Source organism: Bos taurus, chromosome 13, assembly GCF_002263795.3.
Source record: "Bos taurus isolate L1 Dominette 01449 registration number 42190680 breed Hereford chromosome 13, ARS-UCD2.0, whole genome shotgun sequence".
In the NCBI taxonomy this organism is placed as follows: domain Eukaryota; kingdom Metazoa; phylum Chordata; class Mammalia; order Artiodactyla; family Bovidae; genus Bos; species Bos taurus.
This window is the reverse complement of record NC_037340.1, coordinates 62,665,365-62,692,099: the sequence shown is the minus strand read 5'-3', so window position 1 is coordinate 62,692,099 and position 26,735 is coordinate 62,665,365. Positions and strand designations below refer to the sequence as shown.

Sequence of the window (26,735 nt, the reverse complement as noted above, 5' to 3'; positions counted from 1 at the left end):
CCCAAGAAACAAAAAGCCATCATTAAGCTCTTCAAGGATACTGATGCTCTTCTCCTAATGCAAACTATTTCTCAGTTTTCTAGTGAAGAGATGTTCTTTGGGCCCCCTCAGGAGATAACGATGGTGTTGGGGGAGGTGCATGTATTTGCAAAACATAAATCCACTCCAACAGTCCTATCTCCCAAACCTTTGGGAGACTTACTTTAAGTAAAGCCTTAATTAAGTAAAGCTTTAAAGCCTGGGAAGTTGTAGCATCTCAACCACATTGGATGAAGGCCATTGTTGAGTTCAATTTCCAGTAACCAACATAATAAACTATTAAAGCCATTTTCAATTGTCTGATACTAGGACTAGATTCAGAATCTTTCATAAATGTACCCATCAATTAATTAAGTACAACCTATTGCTATATCCTATCATCCTTGGTCTAATGTATTTAGAATCACTTGCTACAATATTCTCCATATCTGCTTAAATAAATTGTCAAAAATTTCAATTAAGTGTAAAAGTTGTTTTATCTTTTATTTTTGTCCCCCCCCCCCCCCCCCCCAGTACTCTTGCCTGGAAAATCCAATGGATGAAGGAGCCTGGTAGGCTGCAGTCCATGGGGTCACTAAGAGTCGGACACAAGTGAACAACTTCACTTTCACTTTTCACTTTAATGCATTGGAAAAGGAAATGGCAACCCACTCCAGTATTCTTGCCTGGGGGATCCCAGGGATGGAGGAGCCTGGTGGGCTGCCATCTATGGGGTCGCACAGAGTTGGACATGACTGAAGCGACTTAGCAGTAGCAGCAGAGCATGCTGAGATCTGAACCTAGTTGTGGGTCTAGTGGCAGCAGAAAGTGGTAGGATGAACTTTGAGGATCTTTGAGGAGTAATCCTATGGAACTTGGAAGCAAACTTCTGAGGAAGGGACTCCTATCAGCTGGTGCAGTACCCATAAAATGCTTTTGATAAGTCTGGTTTTAGGAACATTAAATAAAAACCTAAACTCCATCTGACTTCCCCTAGCTGAGTGAAGAACCATTGCCAGGTGATGCTCAGAGGAATAGAAATAAACAGGAGACAGGAGTTTTCTTTTCTTCTCCTCCAGCTTTGCAATCTCCCTCTAGTAGCCTCTGTTGACAGACCCTAACAAGGAGCAAACCAGCAAAGAAGACACGTGGCTTGCAGGGTCCCAGACCAGCATGGCAAAACAGAGTACAGAATGATAGATTTGGAAGCAAGAGGAAAAATCTTAATAACCAACATGGTTTATTTAGAAGAGTAAGTGATGTAATATTGTAAAATGCACAGAAGAGTGCCAGGTATGAATCAAGGTAGTGATGAGGAAGAAGAAAAGGGGGCAGAGCAGGTAGAGGGTAGGTTGGGTTGTCATCCAAAGTGCTAACTGCTAATGAATTGAGAAATATGAACACCTGATAAGGGTTCTTTGGCACTGGACACAAAGAAGTTCATAAACGGCCCTGGGCAAGTTATTTTGAGGAGTTAGGGGAAGAAACCAGATTATCCAGAACTGAACAGTGGAAGCAGATGAAGAAGTAGAGGTAGTGGATAGCTGTATGTCTTTTGAGCCTGGTGATGGATGGGATAAAAATGGGAATACTAGAACAGACAGTTTTTCTTTCATAAAGCACAAAACTTGTAGACTGTTCTAGTCTGAGAGCAATTAGAAGACAAGATTGACACTCTCACTTCACAGTGAGGAGACCGTGGCCCAGAGCAGGGAGCTACCCAAGGTCACAGAATCAGTTTAGAAAACACTTCAGATCGGACAGGAAGACTTGGTTCTTAGCTTTTGGGAAACTCTGTATCGAAGTGTTCTGGTATTTCTGAGATAAAGTCTAAATCAATCCAGGCATCTTCTTCCATCTTGTGAACTTTTGTTGTCATAACCAGACCCACTGCCATCTCTGGTTATTGTTGTCCCTGCTCACACGGTGCTATGGAAGCTGGACAGTCCACAGGTCAGAGCTGCAAAAAATTTATTGTGGGAAAATTATAGTGAATCAATATATGGATTCTGATGAGATTTATAGGGAAATAGTCTCTATATCAAGAGTAGTAGTAAGTCTTTGGGTCCAGGGCAGGTAATGAAATTCCAGGCAGCAGCTGAATAATCAACATGAACATCTACATAGGTGATGGCCTGGAGCTTGGAGGACATTCCAGGGAGACCAGCCAGAACCTGACTCTGTATGAAATAATCAAGATATTAGTTAACTTCATACCCTTTCTAAGGAGGTTGTAAGCCAGTGCTGAGCCTTTCCCCTTCCCCCACCTTCCTTCAGATTGGTACGACTGTCCGCTATCCATGGTGCTGAACCATATTCCTAGCCTGACACGCACGCTCTGCCTATCACTGAATAACAAATTCTTGCTGTTTTCTGGACTCTCATCAACTAAGGTGAATCATGCTCCTCACCTTGGCCTACTTCATGACAGAAAGATGTAAAGTATTGCCAGATGCTTTGGTTGATCAAAAGACGTATTTCTTACTTTTAATATTGGCAACTCATTCACATTTATAAAACACTGGGTTGGCTAACAAGTTGGTTTGGGTTTTTTTGCAAGTGTTATAGAGAAGCCTGAATGAACTTTTTGGCTAACCCAAAGCTTTCTATGTCAGTGGGCTGAATAAAATATAGGGGACAAAGTTCGGGACTTCTGTCCCAAGCAGAATAGGATGCCTAGATATATTGATGGGGATAAAATGAGATGCTATAGGCCTTTCAAAAGTTTGTAACTGGCAGCAAACTAGCTTAGTTAGAGCTGCACTGTCTAATATGGCAGCAGCTAGCCACACGTGCATATTAAGCACTTAATATTGAAATGTGCTGTAAGTATAAAATACACAATAGTTATAAAAGATCTGGTACAAAATATAGAATGTAAAGCATTTCATTAATATTTTATATTGATTATATGTTGACATGGTAATATTTTAGATATATTAGCTAAATAAAATTTATTACTAAAATTAATGTAATCTATTTCTTTTTCTTTAGAAAATGGCATTACTAAGGCACTCAAAATTATGCATGTGTTTTGTGTGTTACATTTCTGTTGAACCACACTGGCTTATTAATAGACTATTATGTAACTAAGCTAATCAACCCAAGGACATAGATCCAATTGTGATGTTGATTATTCAGTTTCTTAAGTCTCCTGTCATGGATGGCATCTACTACTTGATGGCTGAATTTATCACATCCACCTTGTCTCCAGAAAGCATGTGTACAGTTCATTACAAACTTATCATTACCTCTCAGAGGAGGATGCCTCCGTCCCCCATGAGTCCTATGTCCAGGCACCCAAAAGTTCTCCCCATTGGAGAGAGCATCAGATGCTTTCCTACCCCTGTGTGTTTGCACATGCTGTGTATCCTTTGCTTTGTTATTATTAATTTATTTACCTATTTATTTTTGGCTTTGCTGGGTCTTCATTGCAGCACACAGGCTCTTCATTGCTGTGCAAGAGCTTTCTCTAGTTGCAGCAAATGGGGGTTGCACTTGTAGTGCACAGGCTTCTCATTGGGGTGGCTTCTCTTGTTGCAGAGCATGGGCTGTAGAGCGCTCAGGCTTTAGTAGTTGGGGCACACAGGTTTAGTTGCCCCATGGAATGTGGGATCTTCCCAGACCAGGGATTGAATCTGTGTGCCCTGCATTGACAGGTGGATTCTTAACCACTGGACCACCAAGAAAGTCCTTATCCTTTGCTTTTAATGTCTTATATCACAAGAAAATTCTTAATCATCCTTCATCACCCAGTTTAAATCCTGCCCCCTCTGTGAAGCCCCCCTTGATCTTGCCTCTCTACTTCCACAGAACACTTTACTGCACATAAAATTTTCTATTCATTTGTCTTATCTTTCAGTAGGCTGGGGGCTCTTGAGGTTATAAGCCATGTGTGAGTCTTTGTAATCTGGCACTTGGAATAAAACAGGGAAAAAGATAAAGTCTTTGTCTTCATGAAGTCTACATTCTAGTGGAGAAGACAGAAAATAAACAGGTAGTATAGTTGGAAATCAGATAGTAAAGAATGTTACGATGGAAGGTAAAGTAAGGAAGAGAGTGGAAAATATGTGTCTTTTTGAGAGACCTGAGATTGTGACACTTGAGCAGGGTGTATCAGCACAGAATAATTGCAAAAAGTACATGACACATGAATAATGGCATCTCCTTTTACAGAAACCTCTCTCTTTTCTCCATCAAACATCACCCTTGTAAAGACACTTCCAATAGCTGAGCCCTTTCCACACTGCAGTCACATTGCTCTTCTGTCTTTGCTTCAAAAAGGAAATCTTCCTGCCTCAGGACTTTTGCACATGTTCATCCTCCTGCCAGTGATGTTCTTTCCCAGGGTTTGGCACAACTCCTGCTTTACAATACAGGGCTCAGCTGAAAGATCTCCTCAAAGGGGCTTCTGCCTGCTTATATTCTCTTAATTTGATGTGTTCTTCCCTGCATTCACCCCAGCCACTCTCCTCCTATTTGGTTTTCTTCACCGTGCTCACCATTCTCTGGAATTTAGTTGACTATGTATTTATTTCCTAGTTCATTGTTAGTGCGCTCAACTAGGATACAAGCTCAGGAGAGAAGAGTCTTGTTTTGTTCATGGCTGTATCCCTCATATCTAGCACATGTGTGTGTGTGTGTGTGTGTGTGTGTGTGTGTTAGTCACTCAGTCGTGCCCAACTCTGCAACCCCATGAACTGCAGCCCACCAGGATCCTCTGTCTATGAAATTCTCCAGGCAAGAATACTGGAGTGGGTTGCCATTTCCTTCTCCAGAGGATCTTCCTGACCTAGGGATTGAATCCAGGTCTCCTGCAGCAGACAGATGCTTTACCATCTGAGCTACTAGGAAAGCCCCATCTAGCACATAATAGACCCTTAAATTGAAATTTTATGAATGAATGACATAATGGCTCTAGAGGCCAAGCATCGCCAATAAGGAGTGGAATATGTTCTGATGTCTTACCAGACTGGTACAAACATGGCTTCTTCACTTTGAAGCTATTTCAATGGCGGCTTGGTACCCACTCTGCTGCAGCAGCCAGTCTAGAATGCAAAACAGATAGCTCAGAACAGTGGGAGTGAAGGCAGATCAGACAGACCAAAAGGAATTCCCTCTGCTTTAACTGGGGGTGGCAGGGTAGGGGAGTGAGCCAAAGGCTTGAAGACAGGAAGCTGGGCTGTCACTATCAGTCACTAGCTGTCTCTGACCACTTCACTGACAGTTCTGAGCCTTCTTTTCCTTATCTATATATTGGGAACAACTATCCTTCCCAAGCGAATCACTGAAGAGTAAGACAGTAGAGGAAGTTGGCATTATAGCAGCCAGAGTCTCCATTTGCCTGGCCATCTCCCCATTGTGGTGGCCCAGAATCATCAGGGTGAGATTGAGCTCCTCCACTCACATTTACTTTGAGAAGCTGGGGACTAAGCTTTGGGAACTTTAAAGCAGTGGTCCCCAACTTTCTTGGCATTAGGGACTGGTTTCATGGAAGACAATTTTTCCATAGATGGGGATTGAGAGAAGATGGTTCAGGTAGTAATGGGAGTAATAGGGAGCTATGGGGAGTGGCAGATGAAGCTGCTTTGTGGGCCAGTTCCTAACAGGCTATGGACTGATAGAGGTTGGGGACCTCTGCCTTAAAGCTCAACCAGATTTAACTGCCTTGAGCTTCCTATTGCATAATCTGGGTGTACCCTGTCAATGGAGGGATGTGAACAGCCACCAGAAAATTGCTTAGTGGGAGAGAAACTGCAGCATCTAGCACTTGGTAGAACTAGTGAATAGTCAGTGAAGGTAGGAAGAGTCTTTTAAGTCCATTGGTTTTCAGAGTCCCACTGGGGCCTCAGCTGCTGAGATTCAATCTTGGATCTGTTGCTTTGGGTTCTTGCAGATGTGGGAACTTCAGTGGCTTAGAGATAGTGACTGTTGGAAGGAGGCAGGTTTTGACTGGGCTGAAACTATTTTCTGCTTATAAAGCAACATCTAAAATTTAGGAGGAATTGGACAGCTTTTGTCTCCCACAGAAACCTCCATTCATACTTCAGCTTCTCTAGGCTTTTGGGACCAGAATAGAATTGAAATCAGCCTGACTTAGCTAGTGGTGGAGGGTTAACGGCTAGGGCAAGCAGGGTGATTACCCCTGGGCTTGGTGTGCACAGGACTCTCTCAATTAATGGCAGTTGAGGTCATTAGAATTGTTATTATTAGGGGCCATTCTGGTTTCAATCTGAGAGAAGCATAAGGTGAGGTCAAGGCAGAGGGGATGAAGTGTGAAGGAGGGTTGGAGCTTTCTCCTGGAGTATTCCATCCCTTTCCATCGCCATCACTTACTCATCAGCTCATTAGCCACCTGTGGGTTCAGGTTATAGAGCCATGAATTGATGAAGGGGCATACCTGAAAGATAAGGAAATATGCAAGAATCAGGAGGAAGGTGCTACCCACTGGAGCCTGAATGGGAGTAATCAAGGCAAGTTCTTCTAAGCCAACCCATCCGAGGGAAAAATCAGGTAAAGGGCTTTGGGGGACAGACTGCCCTGGCATCATATGTCAGCTGAGCCATTTGACAGCTCTATGACTTGGGTAAGTCATTCTTCTCTGGGACTTTTTTTTTTTTTAATTTGGAAAGTGGAAATAATATTGTTACCTAAAGTATGAGATAGTTTGAAGGATGGGATAAGAAAATTCATGTAAGATACTTAGCACAGTTTCTGTGACCTTAATGAATGTTAGCTCTCAAATTTATAATTACCTTCTACTGATTTTACTGATAAGGAAATTGAGTCTTGGAGAGGCTTATCAATTCGCCTCCAATCACACAGAAGCTGGTTCTGATATGAAGAATTAAATGTTTGTAAAGCACTTTCTCCATGCCTGGATGCAGAATGGAAGCTTTTTTCTCCCATTTCCTCTTTCTCTAACTTTCCTTCCTGGGAAATTTCCTTCCAGTTTAAGAATAGCTAATCCTGGACATCCCTGGTGGTCTAGCAGTTAAGACTGCACTTCCGATATGTGCGTGGGTGCTAAGTCGCTTCAGTCGTGTCCGACTCTTTGCGACCCTAGGGACCGAAGCCTGCCAGTCTCTTCTGTCCATGGGATTCTCCAGGCAAGAATACTGGAGTGGGTCACTGTGCTCTTCTCCAGGGGATCTTCCCAACCCAGGGATCTGACCTGTGTCTTTTATGTCTCCTACATTGGCAGGCAGGTTCTTTACCATTATCATCACCTGGGAAACACTTCCAATACAGGCAAAGTTTAATTTCTGGTTGGAGAACTAAGATCCTATATGCTGTACTGAAGCAATTGGATTTTGTAGACTTACTTTTTCTCCCAAATTATTGATGATCAGGTTTTTTATAGTTATCTCCACATATTCCCAAACAAAATTTGGTATCCGACTGGTTCTAAATGAAGAATGAAAAAAGTGGGTAGAATGGATTAATTTCTCCCAAACTCTCCTTTTTTCATTTCACTTCTTTGCTCAATGGACCCCAAATTGCTTAAAGTCTAATGCTTGTTTCCATAGCACTTTATGGGTCTTCCCTAGTAGCTCAGACGAGAAAGCATCAGCCTGCAAGGCAGGAGACCCGGGTTTGATCCCTGGGTCAGGAAGATCCCCCGGAGAAGGAAATGGCAACCCATTCCAGTATCCTTGCCTGGAAAATTCCATGGACAGAGGAGCCTGGTGGGCTATAGTCCATGAAGTCGAAAAGAGTTGGACATAACTGAATGGCTAACACACACATACAGAGCGCTTCATGACCCAGCCTTGCCCTTCTGCCTTGACCTACTTCTTAGGGATCCTCAAAATGAATCTTCCCATTCAAATCACCCTGACCTCATCACTGCTGCCCTTCATCCCCCTCTCTGTGACTATTTTATTTTTCTCTCCTGAGATGCCTTCTTCAACTCCTGTCACCCTTTTAGGTCCAGCTGTTTCCTCCAGAAAGCCCTTCTGAAGTTTTCCAGCCAACTCTGAGTTTGCTCTGGCAAACTCCTATTTCGCTGATTATCTAACACCCTAGTAGAACGTGTTCCCTTGGCTAGATGGTTGTGCATTCACCAAAGGAATATTTTAACAGTCTTCAGCTGGGAGAGATGAGAAAGAAACAGGAAATAACAGTGACAAGGTATCTGTGTATTTCTTACTCAGTCTTTAATCCTTACAGGTGAGGGAAAATCTAATTCTCAGGCATCAGGTTTGTGCCTGTATTCTATAAATTATATATAAATATATATATATGTAAATATATATAATCATGGGGAGATGGCATGCTTGTGTGCTAAATCGAGTCTGACTCTTTTCAACCCCATGGACTGCAGCCCACCAGGCTGCTCTGTCCATGGGATTTTCCAGGCAAGAAAACTGGAGTGGGTTGCTATTTCCTTTTCTAGGGGAACTTCCTGATCCAGGGATCGAACCCAAGTCTCCTGTGTTTCCTGCATTGTCAGGCAGATTCTTTACCACTGAACCACCTGGAAAGCCCATATATAATTACATGTAAATATAAATTCCATGTGTCTTTATTCTATAAAAACCTTGCATATAAATCAATTGATCTACCCCTGCCAGCCTGACATCTTAGATTTCCCACAGAGAAGGGACTTGTTTTCTTCAACACATCAAAAGACATGGGAGCCATCTTCAGAGAAAAGCGGAGACATTACTTTGCCAACAAAGATCCGTCTAGTCAAAGCTATGGTTTTTCCAGTAGTCATGTATGCTTGTGAGAGTTTGACTATAAAGAAAGCTGAGCACTGAAGAATTGATGCTTTGGAACTGTGGTGTTGGAGAAGATTCTTGAGAGTCCTTTGGACTGTAAGGAGATCCAACCAGTCCATCTTAAAGGAAATCAGTCCTGAATATTCATTGGAATGACTGATGTTGAAGCTGAAACTCCAATACTTTGGCCACCTGATGCAAAGAACTAACTCATTTGAAAAGACCCTGATGCTGGGAAAGATTGATGGTGGGAGGAAAAGGGGATGACAGAGGATGAGATGGTTGGATGGCATCACCAACTCAATGGACATGAGTTTGAGTCAACTCCAGGATGATGGTCAGGTGATGGACAGGGAGGCCTGGTGTGCTGTGGTCCATGGGATTGCAAAGAGTTGGATACAACTGAACGACTGAACTGAACTGAAGTGAAGGGGAGGTGACTGAGAGCCAGGGAGGCTGTGTTCAGCTTGGTTCTCACTTATGTTTGAACATGACTGAAGAACATTACCAGATCTGTATGGGCTCAGAAAGGATTCCACACTCAGTTCTCTCTGGAAACAGTGAGAAAACTGGGAGATGAATCAAAATAAAGAACATGGGAGTGAAAAAAGACAGGGAATAAAATAGATTGGGGGTGATCACTAGATTCAGTTAATTGTGGATGTCAGCCTAAGTTTTAAAAAATTTTACTAAAGAAGATTGTAAAAAAGAGATTATAAATGTATAGGAAAACACTAAAACTCTGGTTAATAAAAGAGCAAACCTCTGAAGATGGTTACTAAGAAGAGGAAATGTCACAGACTAATAAGAGATTGATGAAATCCTGGCCCTACTGGTAGCCTGCCCACCTCCTCCTCCAAATAAAAAGAAAAGGAAAGAAAAGAAAAGAAGAGAATTTCATCTATGGTATTTTCTAGCTACTGAAGAGAAAAGTTGTGAAAATGGAATAATTGGTGTTGTTTGAATATGAAGTGAAACTGACCAACACTGGCTAGAAACAAATCACTTAATTTAGTTTTAATGGTGAAGTATTTGGTAAGTTATTTGGAATGTCTTTGAACTATTATATGCCTTCAGATTTAAAGTCATAAGAATGTTTATACTTTTTCAATATTTTTAGCTATCTACAGTAAGGAAATGATCCCATTTATAATTCTACTCTTGGAAAATATTTTCCAAAAGTCTCAGGATTATTTATGATAGTAAAAAATTCATAAATAACCTAAATGCCAACCAATGATCAAGTGATTCTGTTTTCTTTGTCCTTAGTACTATTCAGGGAACCATTTTCATATAAATGAAATTATGAATTTTACAAACTACATAATTCTAAATTACTGTGAAGCTCTATTTATAAAATGTAGTCCATGAGGTCACAAAGAGTCGGACACGACTGAGTGACTGAACTGAACTGATTTACACAAAAGGCTGATTTTGGAGGGTACAGTTGCTGGTGACATCTTTCAGTTGAAGCCTCACTGTGGGCTTCATCACACCTGGTGGAAAAAGATGGAAAACTCACAGACTTCCAGATTGGATCCGAACACTCTCAGGAATGAGCCTGCAATGCCCGAAGGTGAGCCGGTATATGCCATTTACATCCTTCTCCAAACGCAGCTGGACTTTCATATTTGTCCTCACTTGAAATATGAGGGGATTAAGAACTGGAAGCCTGTGGGAGGGAAGAGTTAAGGATGGTGGGAGAGAATTTCAGAGCTTTCTACATTCCCATTTATTTCTAGAATGAGGGTCTCCATATTTGCACAAGATCCTAAAAATCACCCTATTACAACCCTTTCCTCATTTTTCAAAAGATGTGACTCAAGACTGGAGAGCAGGAGTGGCTTTCTTGAAGTCATGTATCCAGCCAGCAGCATCCAGAACACACGACTGATACTACCTCTGGCTCAGGGGACAGTTAGAAAGGAAAAAGTTAATTCTGAGTATGGTATCCTATCAAACCAAGAAACCATGACCTTGGAAAGTACTTTTTTAGAGGTCTTAAAATCTACTGCCTCGAGGGTCAGGCTTGAAATGGAAATGAATGAAATAGACCAGGGCTTGGCTTTGTAGGGAGATGAGTGAAGGCTGTGATGAACTGAAGAACGCCCATCCTCTAAAAATATACCATGCAGACTAAAAAAACATATCCCTAGGCATCTGTATGTGTTACTGCCAAGGAGTATAGGGGTCTAGAGCAGATTCCTGAGTTCTCACCTTAAATCCTATTCAGTCAGAACTGAGTTGGCTCATGAAGTCCAAATCAATGAGTGGGGGCCTTTGAACGAAGCAGGGAAAAAGAAACTCACTCAACCTTCCTCCTTTCCTTAGAGGGGCCCCAGGATGGAAGCATTCGAGTATTCTGCAGGCTCCTGATTCTACACATAGGGTGACCCAGGCCTGGGGGGAGGGGCTGTTTTATCTCAACCACACAATGAGTCTTTCTGAGGCTGTGCTGGACGCCCTCCTCCCTCCCCTGGCTGCACACTGCGCAAAAGTGAACAGAGCTGCACCTGAGATTTGCAGCTGTTACTTACTTTGTATGTACAGAAAATGCCAGTGCTACCAGTAATCCGGCTTCCTTGTTGTTGACAGAGTCCTGGAGGAAGACCTGAATGAGGCGCGGGTCTTCTAGTTCTACCCTGGGTGAAGAAATAGCACAACAGGGGAAGGTTGTGGGCTTCAGCTGTGGGTGGACCTCACTTTGTGTGAAGGCAGGTTCCCTGCAGAGCAGAAGCTGAAGGCATGCAAATATGGTTGCTCACTCTTTAATCATGGAATTGCATAGCTACTGCATGTTATGAGCACTGGAAATATAGCCCTGAGCAGAAAGAAACTCTTGTCTTAATGCATCTCAGGATGATCCGGTCCAGTCCTTTGGTCAGCACTAAGCAGTTTGGAGGGCTTCCCAGACGGCACTAGTGGTAAAGAACCCACCTGCCAATGCAGGAGATGTAAAGAGACGTGGGCTCGATCCCTGGGTTGGGAAGATCCTCTGGAGGAGGGCATGGCAACCCACTCCAGTATTCTTGCCTAGAGAATCCCATGGACAGAGGAGCCTGGCAGGCTACAGTATGTGTGTGTGTGTGCTAAGTCACAAAGAGCCAGACATGACTGAGTGACTTAGCATGCACACACAAGCGAAAGCAGGCTGGGATAAAAGGGTGGATAAATAGTAAGGAAAAGACTGAAAGCCATATGTAGCACATACCTAGAGAGGGTGTGTATGTGTAAAGCAATAAACCCAGTAAATAAACCCAGGTGACAGGTACTGTGAAAAGGCCCTGTAGGATCAGGCAAAAAAGGATGACATTGGGAAGAATGGAGTTTTAGATAGGGTAGTCAGGGAAACCATTTCATTGGCGGTGACATTTGGCCAGAATCACGAATAAAGTAAGGGTACAGGTCATGAGGAGGGGGGCTTCCCTGGTGGCTCAGCAGTAAAAAATTCACCTGCCAATGCAGGAGACTTGGGTTTGATCCCTGGGTCTGAAAGATCCTCTGAAGAAGGAAATGGCTACCCACTCCAGTATTCTTGCCTCAGTTCAGTTCAGTCGCTCAGTCATGTCCGACTGTTTGCGACCCCATGAATCACAGCACGCCAGGCCTCCCTGTCCATCACTAACTCCTGGAGTTCACCCAGACTCACATCCATTGAGTCAGTGATGCCATCTAGCCATCTCATCCTCTGTCGTCCCTTTCTCCTCCTGCCCCCAATCCCTCCCAGCATCAAAGTCTTTTCCAATGAGTCAACTCTTCGCATGAGGTGGCCAAAGTACTGGAGTTTCAGCTTTAGCATCATTCCTTCCAAAGAAATCCCAGGGCTGATCTCCTTCAGAATGGACTGGTTGGATCTCCTTGCAGTCCAAGGGACTCTCAAGAGTCTTCTCCAACACTACAGTTCAAAAGCATCAATTCTTCGATGCTCAGCCTTCTTCACAGTCCAACTCTCACATCCATACATGAACCCAGGAAAAACCATAGCCTTGACTAGATGGACCTTTGTTGGCAAAGTAATGTCTCTGCTTTTGAATATGCTATCTAGGTTGGTCATAACTTTCCTTCCAAGGAGTAAGCGTCTTTTAATTTCATGGCTTCAATCACCATCTGCAGTGATTTTGGAGCCCCCCAAAATAAAGTCTGACACTGTTTCCACTGTTTCCCCATCTGTTTCCCATGAAGTGATAGGACCAGATGCCATGAAATAAACAAGTCACAAGGATAACCAGGGGAAGAAACAGCTAGGCTGCAGACAGAGTAAGTGCAAAAGCCCTGAGGCTGAAATTTGGCCAGCATGTTTGAGGAACAGCAACAGACTCAGTGTGGCTGGTGGGCAGTGGGTGAGGGGAGAATTATAGGAGAAGCAAGAGAGTCAGGGCCAGGCATAACAGAGGCTTGTGGGCCAGTGATAAGAACTTTGGGTTTGGTTTTGAGAGCAAAGAGAAGATGTTGGAGGGTCTCACTAAGGGAGTTATAGAGTCTGTCTTACTCCTTAGATTTTTCTGGCTACTGGTGGAACAGGATGGAGGGAAGGGGCTTAAAGTGAAAGAAGAGGGTCTCTGAGATCAGAGGAGGTTGGCAAAATGGGCAGATGCCTGGATGTGTTTTGAAGGTAGGGCTGCCCAGATTTGCTGAGAGGATGTGGCTCTGAGGGAAAGAGAGGAGGCTAGGACCACATTAGGAGCTTTGGCCAGAGCAAACTTCCTGAGTGGAGCTGTCATTAACTAAGATGAGCTAGGTCGGGGAAGGACCAGGTAGGGTGGGATGAGGGTGGGTGGGAATCAGCAGTTATGTTGGATGTGTTAGGAACAGGAGCTGGGTCTTTTTCACTCTGGTGGTCAGATAACATTGATTATTGTAGAAAAAGTGAAAGAGAAAGTGTTAGTTGCTCAGTCGTGTCTGACTCTTTGTGACCCTTATGGGCTGTAGCCTACCAGTTTCCTTTGTCCATGGGATTTTCCAGGCAGGAATACTGGAATGGGTTGCCATTCCTTTTCTCCAGGGTATCTTCCCGACCCAGGGATTGAACGGAGGTCTCCTGCATTGCAGGCAGATTCTTTACTATCTGAGCAACAAGGGAAACCCATTATTGTAGAGGTTGCTATTGTTGCTGCCAATTGGGTTCTTACTAAGGATGGGGAACTGTGCAAGCATTTTACGTGTATTATTTCATGTAATATTCACAGCAGTTCTCCAGGGATAAGTGCTATCATTCCCTATTTAACAGGAAACAAGAGTTGAGAAGGGAAGGGAAGAGGAAGAGAGAAGGGAAGAGAACTGTTGCCCTCCTGGCAGATAGAGAGATTGAACCCTGTCTGCAGCACCTCCTCAACTCCTGTAGCCCCCTCGACAACCCCCACTGTGGGAATTTCTTCCAACTATAGTACATCCCCTCTGTACGAATCTTTAAGTTGTGAACTTTCAAAGATGCAACATGCGTTTGCGTGTCCAATCACATAAGGTGTGAGTGAAACTGCAGCTTGCTCTCTGTCTCCCATTGCTGACCATCCTTCAGCTCTACCATCTCTCACCTCCTGCAGTCAGCAGCTCTTCTTGTCCTGTTCACTCAGTGCCAACCCCGGTGTGCCAGCTGTTGTGCTGTATGACTGTACTTTTCAACGTACTGTGCTATAAGACTTAAAATGTTTTCTTTTTTTTTTTTTTGTATTTTTAATGCATTATTTGTGTGAAAATATTATAAACCTATTATAGTACAGTACTATATAGCCATTGGTGTTAGTTACCAAGGCTAAATTTGTTGGACTTACAGACACATTGGACTTATGAACATGCTCTCTGAAAGGAACTTCTTTTTTGTAGGGGACTTACTGTAGTGGATCTAAGGTCATAGGTGCTGGAAGGGCTGCTGACTGAAGGGAAGGTCTATGTGAAGTCAGGGCACGTGCGGTGAGCTCTAATAAACTGACAAACCCGGAGAGCCTGGACCTGGGGGCGGTAACTGGAGCACACTCACACAACATTGCTGTCACTGTTGATGTCCAGCAGGCCAGCTGGTTGGCTGAAGACATTCTGCAATGACTCTTGAAGGTCAATATTCTGCAGGCTCGGGAGAAAGCCCACGCTGAGGAGTTCTTTAGTCAAGACTGAAAAACATGCCCCCCACCCCCACCCCCAACCCAATTAGACATTTAGAGGTCAAAGTGTCTCAGATGCAACCTTGACCTCTGCGTAAGTCCCATACGAGGTGCTTCCTCTTCGTTCACCTAGTCTTTCTGGTCTGCTCAGTGCTGGGCCAAGTTCCAGACACCATCACTCAGTAAACATTTACAGGAGCCACAGCTCTGTCAGGGATGGGGCTGCCACAGTGAGAACAGGCAGAACTCTCTGCCCTGGTGGAGCTGGCGTTTCAGTGAGAGTGAGGGGAGAGATGGCAGAGTCATGAATGAAGAGACTTGCAGGAGGTGGGGGCAAATAAATGCTATAAAGGTGTTGATTTCAAAATATTTAGCAACCAGTTTGGCATGGCACTGGCTGGTCAGAAAGAACATCAGCTGTAGCTGAGGCCTGGTCCTGGGGCTCCTGTGCTTAACTTTTCAGATTTTTGGTTGGTGAGGAGCCTGGAGTTCTGGGTTGGGGGTGAAGCTGGGATGGTTCGGGTGATGAGAGAGAGCTGCTAGGAGTCTCTGAATAGGGATTATTTCCTAGGGAGAATAGACAATTTTTTCAATATACTGAATTCCCCTGAATGCTATTTCTGTCTATGAGGGAAAATAAAAGGCAGAGTGAGGAATTGAGAGTCCTGGGTAAGGGTGTTAATATATGCAGCGAGATGGAGGAAGGTCTTCATGCAAATTCAAAATTTTAGCAGAGACCTGAAGAAAGGGAGGGAACAGTGCCAATAGTTAGGGGAGGAGTGTTCCAGCCAGAAGGAATAGCATGTGCAAAGGTCCTGGGGTGTGCTTAATGTGCTGAGGAGGCTACTGTGGCAGAAGGGCGGGCGTGAGCATGCGGTGGCAGGGGAGGTGGGCAGAGGTTTTAATAGATGAAGCACGGAGACAGGAAAGGCAGGAACCTTGGGGGAAGGGGGTTAAATAGAATAATGCAGTGATGATCAGAGCTGTTAATGATTATTGGAGTTAACTGTGTCCCAGGCACTAAGCTAATCAGAACTTAACTGACATTAGTTAATGACCTGGATCTCTAGAAGAGGCCTGTGGGCCTGGCACAACCAGGCATGACCCAAGGCTGGACAGTCTCACCATCGTTGATCTGGGAAGAAACTTCAGACAGGACTTCTTGCGCAGATGATAAAGCAAGCAGTCCACAGAGGAGAATGAAGAGGCTGGAGACCTTCAGCATCTTGGAATGGGCACCTGTGAGTAAGCAGGGCAGACAGGGTTCTCTGAGAGAATCTCCCCAGAGCTTGGATCCAGGATGGCCACAGAACTCACTGGACCCATTTTACAGATGGGGTCACTGAGGCTCAGAGGGGACACACGCTTTTCCCCATAGTACTGAGCAAGAAATGGAAGGTCCAGCCCAAGGCTTCACAACCCATATTTTATGCCCAAGAGATCTAGGCATACAACTCTTCCTTCAGGGACACAGCCTCCCCCAGTGGAGCTCTGACTGCCCCTGTGAGAGGCTGTATAAAGTTGTAGCTACGAGACTGTAGCAACAAAATCAGAAATGAGGCTTTTCCTCTCCTGATAACAAAAAAAATAAAGAGAACAGCGAACTGGTCTAGAGAAACAGCATAAACAGGCCTGAAAAAGTTGATCTATCCGAGTTTTAACTGTTACTAATCTGTAGTGTCTGTAACTAGATGGGCTCCTCAAAAGCTAACCTCTAACACTCCCTGACTTGGTGTGAATTACATTTTGCAGGGATTAACACTCCCTACACTCCTTTGTGGGCTTCCCTGGTGGCTCAGATGGTAAAGAATCAGCCTGCAATGCAGGAGACAGGGGTTCAATCCCTGGGTCGGGAAGATTCCCTGGAGAAGGGAATGGCTACCCACTCCAGTATTCTTGCTTGGGAAATGCCATGGACAGAGGAGCCTGGTGGGCTACAGTCCATGGGGTCACAAAGAGTTGGAAACAACTTAGCAATGAAACAACAACAGCAACAACTATATGTGTGTGTTTTTATTTTATATATATATATATGTATATAAAACTCAATCACTTTACTGTACACCTGAAACATTACAAATAAACTATACTTCAATTTTGTGAAAAATATTCTGTAAAGAAAGAGAGAAAAACAGTCAAGTGCTCTCCGCTCTCCAAGTTCCCATTTCTTGCTCATTAATGTCAATATCTTCTCTTAGGACTGAGCGGTTATAAGGACTTAGTGCATTCCTCCAGCATTCAGGGTCCCCCCCCACTTCAGACTTTGTTAATCTGTGAATCTTCCAAAGGCAGGGCTAATGAGGAAGTTTAATACTGTGAATGAAAAATGTTGCCTGCCATATCATTAAACAGGATGTTGCAGCAATCAAGCCAGTACGGCCACCACCAAAGTTAAGCCTTGAGGGAACTCAGGATGGAGACATGCAGGCTGCCCCACAGCCAAGCCCACAGCATCCCAAGTGGCACCCCCTCTCCCTGAGGGGACTCAGCATAAGAAAGAACAGAATCCTGGCCGTGGATACCTAAGGTGCATACCAAAGGAATCATATCAACGAGCCCAGACCCTTGCATCTTCCTATATATAGAAAAGCACTAACTTTTTTAGCTTGAGATATCTGTTTTTTTTAGTTGGCAGTAATCTTTTTTTTTGTTTTTTTAACCTTTCAATTATTTCAGATTGGGCAGTAATCTTTTGATGTTTCAACTACCTGACTTTTGTTGCAAAGCTCTTGTAGATTCTGGCTCTTCCCTTACCTCTTCAGGGTAGTCCCTCAAACCTATCTGAGAGACTGCCCCCTGTGCTTGAAGTCCGCAGGAAGTCAGCCAGATAAAACAGAATTCCCAACTTTTAGGTTGTGCATTCTCTTCACTTGAAAGTTTGGTGACCAATTACGAATGGACCAAGACCAGACTTCTCTCCTTCACCTGAACTATATGAGGAACTGGAGCTTGGTGCCAGCAGAGCCTTCTTGCTCTTATTTCCCTTCCTTGAAGAGTCCAGATGAGTTTGAGTGAAACTTTCTCCTGGTTCTTGGATCACCCATTTGTTGGTTGATGATCCTGATTTTTAATTGGTGATATCTGACAGGTACCTGGTTCCCTAGTGGAAAGATTGGGAGGGACCACCCCTAGTTAAAAGATGCTGGGGGTACCCAGTCAAAAGACTCTATGGAAAGGATAAACTCCCAGAGTTGAAAGGTATTAGGCAAGTCTGGTTGAAAATACTGGGATTTGTTCAGCTAAAAAGATACTGAGTTGGCAGAGCTGAGAGGTTAGGGAGGAGACTGACCTGTTGTCTTTCTTCAGATTGGCTACCTTAACAAGAATTTGTAGAGCTAGAAGTGAAGATATTACACAAGAGCTTTCAGCTCTGAAGAAAGTACTCTCCTCCTGGCCAGCAAGGGCTTTCTTGGGTGACTGAGAAACTTGCAAGAGTGCTAAAGGCAAGTGCAGCTGTGCCTATAGGGAAACCCACTCATTTTAATTAACAACTTGCTCTGCTGGAGATTCGGGCTTCCCTAGTGGCTCAGCTGTTAAAGAATCTGCCTGCAGTGCAGGAGACCTGGGTTTGATCCTTGGGTTGGAAAGATCCCCTGGAGAAGGGATTGGCTACCCATTCCATTATTATGACCTGGAGAATTCCATGGACTATACAGTCTATGTGGAGAAGGCAATGGCACCCCACTCCAGTACTCTTGCCTGGAAAATCCCAAGGACGGAGGAGCCTGGTAGGCTGCAGTCCATGGGGTCGCTAAGAGTCGGACACCACTGAGCAACTTTCACTTTCACTTCTGCTGCAGAAACAGATAAGAACTGGCATCTCTGCTATCCAAGCATCTACCATGGTCTTATATTTAATACTACCCGAGGCAGACATAAATACTACCCTGAGACATGTAGAAGGAGCTAAAATGACTCTAGGGTAAAAACCCAGAGGAGTTAAGCTCACAAGAGGCATATTGGCCCACCACACAATTTCACTAGAAAATTTTATCCCTGACCAATCCAAGTTTAAAATGGGGGACAGATTCTTTCAAATAGAAAAATGAGTGGCATCAGAAAGCCAGCCTATAACTAACACCCTAGCCAGATTCAGGTACCATATGTCTCAATTTCATATTTGCAAGTACTCACTTAATTGAAAATTAAAGTAAATCTTGCCCTGCACATGAATAAGAGGGCTCTCATTGCACAGGCAGTTGTTAGAAAAGCTATCTTGATATAAACCCCTTTTCAAATCTCTGATCTCGAGAAAAAAAAAACAAAAGCCCTTCTGCAGGAACCTGCATTTCTCTTCCTGTGCCTTTGAAATGTAAATATTCTGATTTTCTTCAGCTAAAGTGTATGAGTTGAAAACTTGGTCTTTCCCATCCAAAAGGTACACTTATAGTGTGCATTTGGCAATCAATCATATACACTGGGATTATGAACAGTGATTTTTCTGACTGTACCAACTCTCAGGGGCTTTTGGCCATCTTAAATTTCATTGCATCGGCCTGTACAATGATGGTCTTTACTTCCTTAGACTATTTTGGGGAGTAAACTTTCTAGATCTTGTTTAGCCAGCCTCCTTCACACTTTCTTGTGGGGAAATCTATTCCATCTTTACACTATTAAAATATATCTCACTAATGGCCAGATGATGGATCCTTTAAACTAGAAAAACTCAAAATGATAAATGTCTAGACAGTTCTCATTACAAGCAGCTGTTTTATTGGTACCTATGAGGAAATTATCAAAGTAAGAGGCAGAAAAAAATATATAACTGTTAACTGAAGAACTTCCTCAGTTTAAAACGAACAAGAAAACCAGTTTAGGAAGACTTTTTTGTGTTTCCTCTTCCCCTCGGTGGGTCTTACAGATGCTAATAAAAATATTAGAATAATAATATTAATTGGTTGATTAATAGGAAAATAAGAAAAAAACTTAGGGAAAGCCTAGAGAGTTTTTCCCAACAAGGTAGAAATTTTAAGGGACTTATCTAAATGGATAAAGAAATCTTTGGATGGTTATTTTTAAATGGGTTAGATTTAAAGGACATTTATGAGATTAAAACAGAAGGTTTTTTAAAAAAATTTATTTGATACTATACTACCTAAGGTTGAATGGGCCAAAGGGATGCCCTACTGTCCCCCAACATTAAAGAGCCCCTATGGGCTTCCCTGATGGCTCAGATGGAAAGGAATCCACCTGCAATGCAGGAGACCTGGGTTTGATCCCTGGATTGGGAAGATCTGTTGGAGGAGGGAAAGGCTACCCACTCCACGGACAGAAGAGCTTGGAAGGCTAGAGTCTATGGTGTTGCAAAGAGTTGGACACGACTGAGTGACTAAGCATAGTGACTAACATATTTAAAGGGCTAGAAAAATTTACACTGAGATATCTGACCAACGACTACTTGGGGCAACAATTAGGCCAATTAATCAAATTAAAAGATTGACATAAGTTGAGTCCCTTGGCTCAACCCCTCTTGGAGGACACCAGAGCCTTCTATACAAAATAGATAAAATGATTAAGAAATAAAAGAAAGGAAAGCTCCTAGAACTTGTAAAACCAAGACTTGTTGATTGGATCCTAATGAAAACTAAAGTTGAAGTTATAAAGGTTGATAGAATTGAGATAAATGTTGTAAAAAGTGGTGTATTTAACTGAGCTTTATATAAAATGGTTACATCTCTCTTGCTTAATTATTTTGTGGAAGACATGTTTCACTGGGAAATATTTCCCCTGCATAAGACAGGGCACACAGGAAATATTAATTAAACATACTAAAGGACTTCCCTGGTGGCTCAGATGGTAAAGTGTCTGCCTACAGTGCGGGAGACCTGGGTCAGGAAGATCCTCTGGAGAAGGAAATGGCAACCTACTCCAGTACTCTTGCCTGGAAAATCCCATGGACAGAGGAGCATAGTAGGCTATAGTCCATGGGGTTGAAAAGAGTTCGACACGACTGAGCGACTTCACTTTAAAGGAAACCAATAGGGTTACCTGAGGCATACAATATAAAGTAAAAACTGGCAACTAATATTCAGGGGCTAATAAAATAAAATTAGTGATTTTGCTCTGGGTTTAACTTGTACACTCAGAAAGAGAGCCTTGTTGAATTACCTTATGCAAGCTTTTGAAAGTGAAAGTGAAGTCGCTCAGTCGTGTCTGACTCTTTGCGACCCTGTGAACTGTAGCCCACCAGGCTCCTCCATCTATGGGATTCTCCAGGCAAGAATACTGGAGTGGGTTGTCATTTCCTCCTCCAGGGGATCTTCCCGACCCAGGGATCGAACCCAGGTCTCCCGCATCGTGGGCAGATGCTTTAACCTCTGAGCCACCAGGGAAGCTTTTGAAGGCATGATAATTAAAACCTAAAGTTGAAGAACATAAAACTCTCAAATTTCAGTTTAGTTGGTAATCTCATTGAAAAGTGATTAAAGAAAATATAGTTGAGCAAATCAATTTTTAATATTATTTAGGTGACAAACCAGTTCTTTGGGGAATTAAAAGCAATTGTCTTTATTTTTCTAATCTCTATAAATCAGAAATATAAATACAGTCCACAAGGACCTTAGACTGAGCCTAATTAGCCCAATCAAATAGAACCTAAAACCAAAGGGACAAAAAAGAGGAAAAATGGCCTTTTTAAACTCAAGTTACAGAAAATCTAATTCATAGCCTCCTTCAGACTTTATCAAGGATAAATACAAATCTTGAGTCTTTCCCACAAGTAGTAAAGTCTTAGTTATCTAAGCAAGCACATTTAATTCATTCCAACTGTTACTTGTAAACTTATAAGTTTTCATTATAATGCCTGATTTGTAAGTTTTTAAAGTGAAGCTATGAGATCTATAGTTTTGTCTGTTTGTTACTGAGTACAAGCTTGCTTGGAGAAGGCAATGGCACCCCATTCCAGTACTCTTGCCTGGAAAATCCCATGGATGAAGGAGCCTGGTAGGTTGCAGTCCATGGGGTCACTAAAAGTCGGATACGACTGAGCGACTTCACTTTCGCTTTTCACTTTCATGCATTGGAGAAGGAAATGGCAACCCACTCCAGTGTTCTTGCTGGAGAATCCCAGGGACGGGGGAGCCTGGTGGGCTGCCATCTCTGGGGTTGCACAGAGTCGGACACGACTGAAGCGACTTAGCAGCAGCAGCAGCAGCAGCACAAGCTTGCTTTGCTTGCTGCAGGACAGGCCAATAAATTGGGAGACGAGATACTGAGACAAGGAATAGTGACTTTATTTGGAAAGCCAGCAGACCGAGAAGATGACAAACTAGTGTCCCCCCAAACCATCTTATCAGGGTCTGGGTGCCAGACCAGAGACAGGGAGGAGATGAGGAAGTAAAGTGAAAAGGCCATTAGTCTTGCAAAAATATCTCTTGGCTTGGCCAGCATCGGGGAGAGGATGTATTAATTTCTTCTTTTCTGTAGCCATTCACAGGTGGGCAGGGTCAGAACGTCTCCCTGTGATCTGGCACTTAAGTCAGAGCCGCAGATTCCCTGAGGCCATGAAGTATGCTTACAGCTATAGGCAGCATCCTTTTAGTGATTATAATAACAGAAGCAATGAAAAGCAAAGGTTAAAGTAAAAGAAACAGATCCAGCATGGAGTCAGGGCTTCGAAAAAATTCTTTCAAGGTGGTTGATCCAGCTTTTATTTTCCTGTCCTGTTTTTTTCCTGATTGAATATCAGACATGATGGCTGGAGCTCAGCAGCTGTTTCATTATCATAAAGATGAAAGCCCCAACCTACGGGGAAGCAGAAGGAAGAGCTGGAAGGATCCCCCATGTCAGTGTAACGATCTACCTCTGGACTTCTCATTATTTAAGTCACTATTTTCTTGTGATCCGTACTAGAACCAATCACAATGGCAACTGGTAGCATTTATCAGAGGCTTTAGTCTGGTTTGACATCTCATGAAAAGGCAGGTTGGGGAGTGTCATTGCGTTGGGCTCACCTGGATGCCTCTGGTGTGCTGCAGAGATGCCCTGGGTCTCCGTTAGTTGGTTCCCAGTGGACTCTGCATTGGGGCAGACTTTATAGATGGTGAGTGATCCTATTGCTGGGGAAGACGTGGCACTGAATGACGGACTGCTGGAAAACTGATGAGAAGCCCTTGATCTTACCATGTCCATCCAATACCTCCAAAGTAAACTTTCCTGCATGGAAGGCCCCAGGAGATTAAGGGGATTAGTGAGTCACTTAAGCACTTTAATGGATGTGTCAATAATGTATTTGGAACTGTACATCATGAATGTCACCATATGCAGAGGTGTGGGGAACATGGAGAGCAACCAAGAGGGCTGGGAGACTGTGTTCATGATTCATTCACATTCCAGTCCTGCTTTGAGCCATTTTCCTCATCTGTATCATGAGTGAGGTGGATCCAGGGACTGTGAGGAAGGAAGTCTCTGAGTAGAAGCAAGGGAGAGGATACTCTTGCTTCCATCTGTTGCAGGGAGGAAGACAATTCTGACTCCATGTTGGAAACTGTTTCTTTGACTTGCTTTTCATTGCTTTTGTTATTATCAGTTCATTTCAGTTCAGTTGCTCAGTTGTGTCTGACTCCTTGCAACCCTGTGGACTGCAGCACACCAGGTTCCCCTGTCCATCACCAACTACGGGAGCTTACTCAAATTCATGTCCATTGAGTCCATGATGCTATCCAGCCATCTCATCCCCTGCTGTCCCCTTCTCCTCCCACCTTCAATCTTACCCAGCATCAGGGTCTTTTCCAATGAGTCAGTTCTTCGCATCAGGTGGCCAAATTGTTATTTGTTATTATAATCATTGTTATTATAAAATTAAAATCATTGTTATTACAAAATTGTTTTATAAAAATTGTTACTATAATCATACTTAATAACTTGACTCAGAGGACCCTACCCTTCTGCTTGACTGTAAACTAAAGTGTCTTTGGTCGGTTCATAGAGAGAGAATTTGTCCCTACCCACCTGTGAACAGAAGAGATTAACACATCTTTTCCAAAGGCTGGCCATTCCTTTGGAAATGTTTTTCAAGACTGAAGACCATTTCACTTCATTTCCCCACTGCCATTCCCTCTCCAGTCTGCCTGTTGACTCTAGTTCCTCATTGCTTTTCCTCTGACTCTACAAAAGAGCCTGGCATCCAGACCCTGACAAGATGGTTATTTTGAGGCACTAGCTTGCCATCTTCTTGGTCAGCTGCTTTCAGAGTCATTTTCCTTGCCTTAGCACCGCATCTCTCAGATTCATCAGCCTGTTGTTCAGTGAGCAGAGCGAGCTTGTACCCAGTAATTCATCCAAGGAATCTTGTGCTCTAGACCGGCCCTGCCCATTCCTTGCTGTTTGACACGGACAGCTCCCATGCCCTTCCTGGGCCTCAGTTTCCCCATCTGTAATAACAATAGCTGACACTGACAATTTTCACAAATGTTTGTGGAATCCTCCTTGAATCCTTACAATATAAAAACTTTTATTAGTCCTATTTTACAGATGAGGAAACTAAGATTCAAGAGAGGAAAAATTTTGCTCAAGATCACAGAGCTAGTTTATAGCAGAGTCAAGATTTGAATCCAGTTCTTCCTTTTGCACAGGCTTATCACCTTGACATCACATCACAAATTCCTCTTAGAGCAGAGCTGAAGCCTCCTTTTCGGGTAAGGGTAACAGCTCTCTGTTGCACTGAGAAGGAAGGCTTGTTTCTTAAGTCTCCGAGGACAGACACACTCCATCATTTGTTCCAAAATGCTGGCACCACCTCCATCAAGCCTTAGTCTTAAATTTGTATTAAAATATGTATTTTAGGTTGTTTAAAAAATCCACATTTTCAAAGAAATATTTTTAAAATATAGAAATATGGAAGACAATGTCTCTATTTAGAGCTAAGCCCTGCTAGTACTTTGGTTCATTTCCCTCTAGTCTTTGTCCTAGGAGACTAGATGTAGACAGAGATGAAGAGACACGAGCAGCCAACTATCCTCTCTGTGGCATGTCCTCTGGAAGGGAGAACTTAGGGATCTGCTTCCTCATCTCCCACACTAAGTCATGTAACAATTCTGGGCAAAGATAAGGATAAGACAGGCTCACGGAATCTCAGCCAAGGGGCCCTTGTCATGCTGATCTCCACCCACCATCCCCAAATGCAGCTGAAGTTCTCTGCTGCTTACCTGTTGTTTCCCTGGAATGTCCCTCCTGCTTCTAGGCCTTTGCTCAAGCTGTTCCTGTGGCCTGCCCGGAATACGGCAAATGATCCACAAAGAATGAATGATTCAACCCTTGCAATCTTGCTTTATTTATTTATTGAAGTGTTCTGTAGCTGGTTAACAATGTTGTGTAGGTTTCAGGCGCACAGCAGAGTGATTTAGTTATACACAAGTACGTGTATGAAAGGGAAAGTGTTAGTCACTCAGACATGTCCGACTCTTTGTGACCCCACAGACTGTAGCCTGACAGGGTCCTCTGTCCACAGACTTCTCCAAGTAAGAATACTGGAATGAGTAGCCATGCCCTCCTCCAGGGGATCTTCCTGACCTAGGGATTGAACCTGGGTGTCTCACATTGCAGGCAGTTTCTTTACCCTCTGAGCCAACAGGGAAACCCCACATACATATATACATATGCATTCTTTTTAAAATTATGTATGTATTTATTTATTTTTGGCTGCACTGGGTCTTCATTGCTGCGTGCTGTGTGCATTCTCTCATTGCAGAGCATAAGTCAGTCGTTGCGGCATGCGGGCTCTAGACAGCAGGCTCACTAGTTGAGGCACATGGACTTTGTTGCCCCACATCATGCGGAATCTTCCCAGACCAGGGATTGAACCTGTGTCTCCCGCACTGGCAGGCAGATTCTTAGCCACTGAACCACCAGGGAAGTCCTGTAAATTCTTTTTCAGATTCTTCCCCCTTATTCTTACAAAATATTGTGTATACTTCCCTGTGCTATACAGTAGATCTTTGTTGATTATCTATTTTATATGTACTGTGTATATGTCAATCCCAACCTCCTAACTAAAATCTTGGTTAATTTCACCCGAAGTAAGAAACTTTTTAGAGTTCCTTGCTAGAAATTAGTTTCTGTCTTATTCCAAGGCTGGACATTTGTCCCTTTGCTCAACCCTAGGTCTGAGTACATGAACTTCTTCCACTTATTTATCAGATCTTAGAGGCTGTCTCTAATTTTGCTCTCTTCCCAGACCTGTGCTTTGTACTGTGCACACCACATCTTATTTCATCCTCTCCAAACCCTGAGAGGTGTTGATGCTCTGTTACTCACATTATAGGAAGAGACTGTAACCTGAGAAGCTGAGCAATGTGCCTCTAGCCTCTGGAAGAGTCAAGATTCACAGCCAGGAGGCAGACCCCAGAGCACTTAACCATGATTCAGTTTCATCTAGTACATTTCCTACCTACTGATACATATTGAAGCCAGAATGCCATTCTGACTTTGTAGAACAGAGTTCCCAGTAAATATTTCATCACGAGCACCCACCAAAACATCACTGCATGATTCTTTGTTATAGAACGTGAATCAGGAAGCCCAGGTGAAGAGGCTGAAAGGGAGGCAGTGGTCAGGTTCTAGGGGAAATGCAACAGCAGACTTGAATCCTCTACCCTGTAAGTTTTAATTTTTAATAGACTTTATTTTTTAGAGCAATTTTAGGTTCTCAGCAAAACTGAGCAGAAAGTGCAGAGAGCTCTTATATATCTCCTTCCCTTCCATCCCCAGAGCCTCCCCTGTAATTGATATCCTCTACCAGAGTGGGACATTTGTCATAATGATGAACCTACATCGTTATCACTCAAAGTTTACATGAAAGTTTCGTCTTGGTGTTATACCCTCTGTAGGTTTTGGCAAATGTGTAAGAATGTTTCTCTGCCACTTGTGTACAATTTCATTGCACTAAAAACCCTCTGTG

The 26,735-nt window shown here is 43.3% G+C and overlaps 1 protein-coding gene across 1 annotated transcript; it reads right to left on the bottom strand.

Moving 5' to 3' along the window:
• Positions 1 to 2,019: 2,019 nt before the first annotated feature.
• Positions 2,020 to 22,962, bottom strand: BPIFA4 (BPI fold containing family A, member 4). The gene is made up of 9 exons (XM_010811661.3): positions 22,792 to 22,962; positions 15,965 to 16,078; positions 14,719 to 14,848; positions 11,282 to 11,386; positions 10,267 to 10,416; positions 7,344 to 7,425; positions 6,355 to 6,418; positions 4,987 to 5,066; positions 2,020 to 2,198 (listed from the first exon to the last, which is right to left on the bottom strand). Exons 2-8 carry the CDS (start codon positions 16,062 to 16,064, stop codon positions 5,011 to 5,013), a joined length of 687 nt encoding a protein of 228 aa, XP_010809963.2. The 5' UTR covers positions 16,065 to 16,078; positions 22,792 to 22,962; the 3' UTR covers positions 2,020 to 2,198; positions 4,987 to 5,010.
• Between the last annotated feature and the right edge of the window lie 3,773 nt (positions 22,963 to 26,735).

Excerpts from the sequence above, each read along its gene's own strand:
- BPIFA4 (XM_010811661.3), bottom strand. The coding sequence starts at position 16,064 with ATGCTGAAGGTCTCCAGCCTCTTCATTCTCCTCTGTGGACTGCTTGCT. Across the intron at positions 14,849-15,964 it reads TTCTTCCCAGATCAACGATG|TCTTGACTAAAGAACTCCTC; the intron begins GTGAGACTGTCC and ends CATGTTTTTCAG. Across the intron at positions 10,417-11,281 it reads GCATTTTCTGTACATACAAA|GCTTCCAGTTCTTAATCCCC; the intron begins GTAAGTAACAGC and ends TCCCTCCCACAG.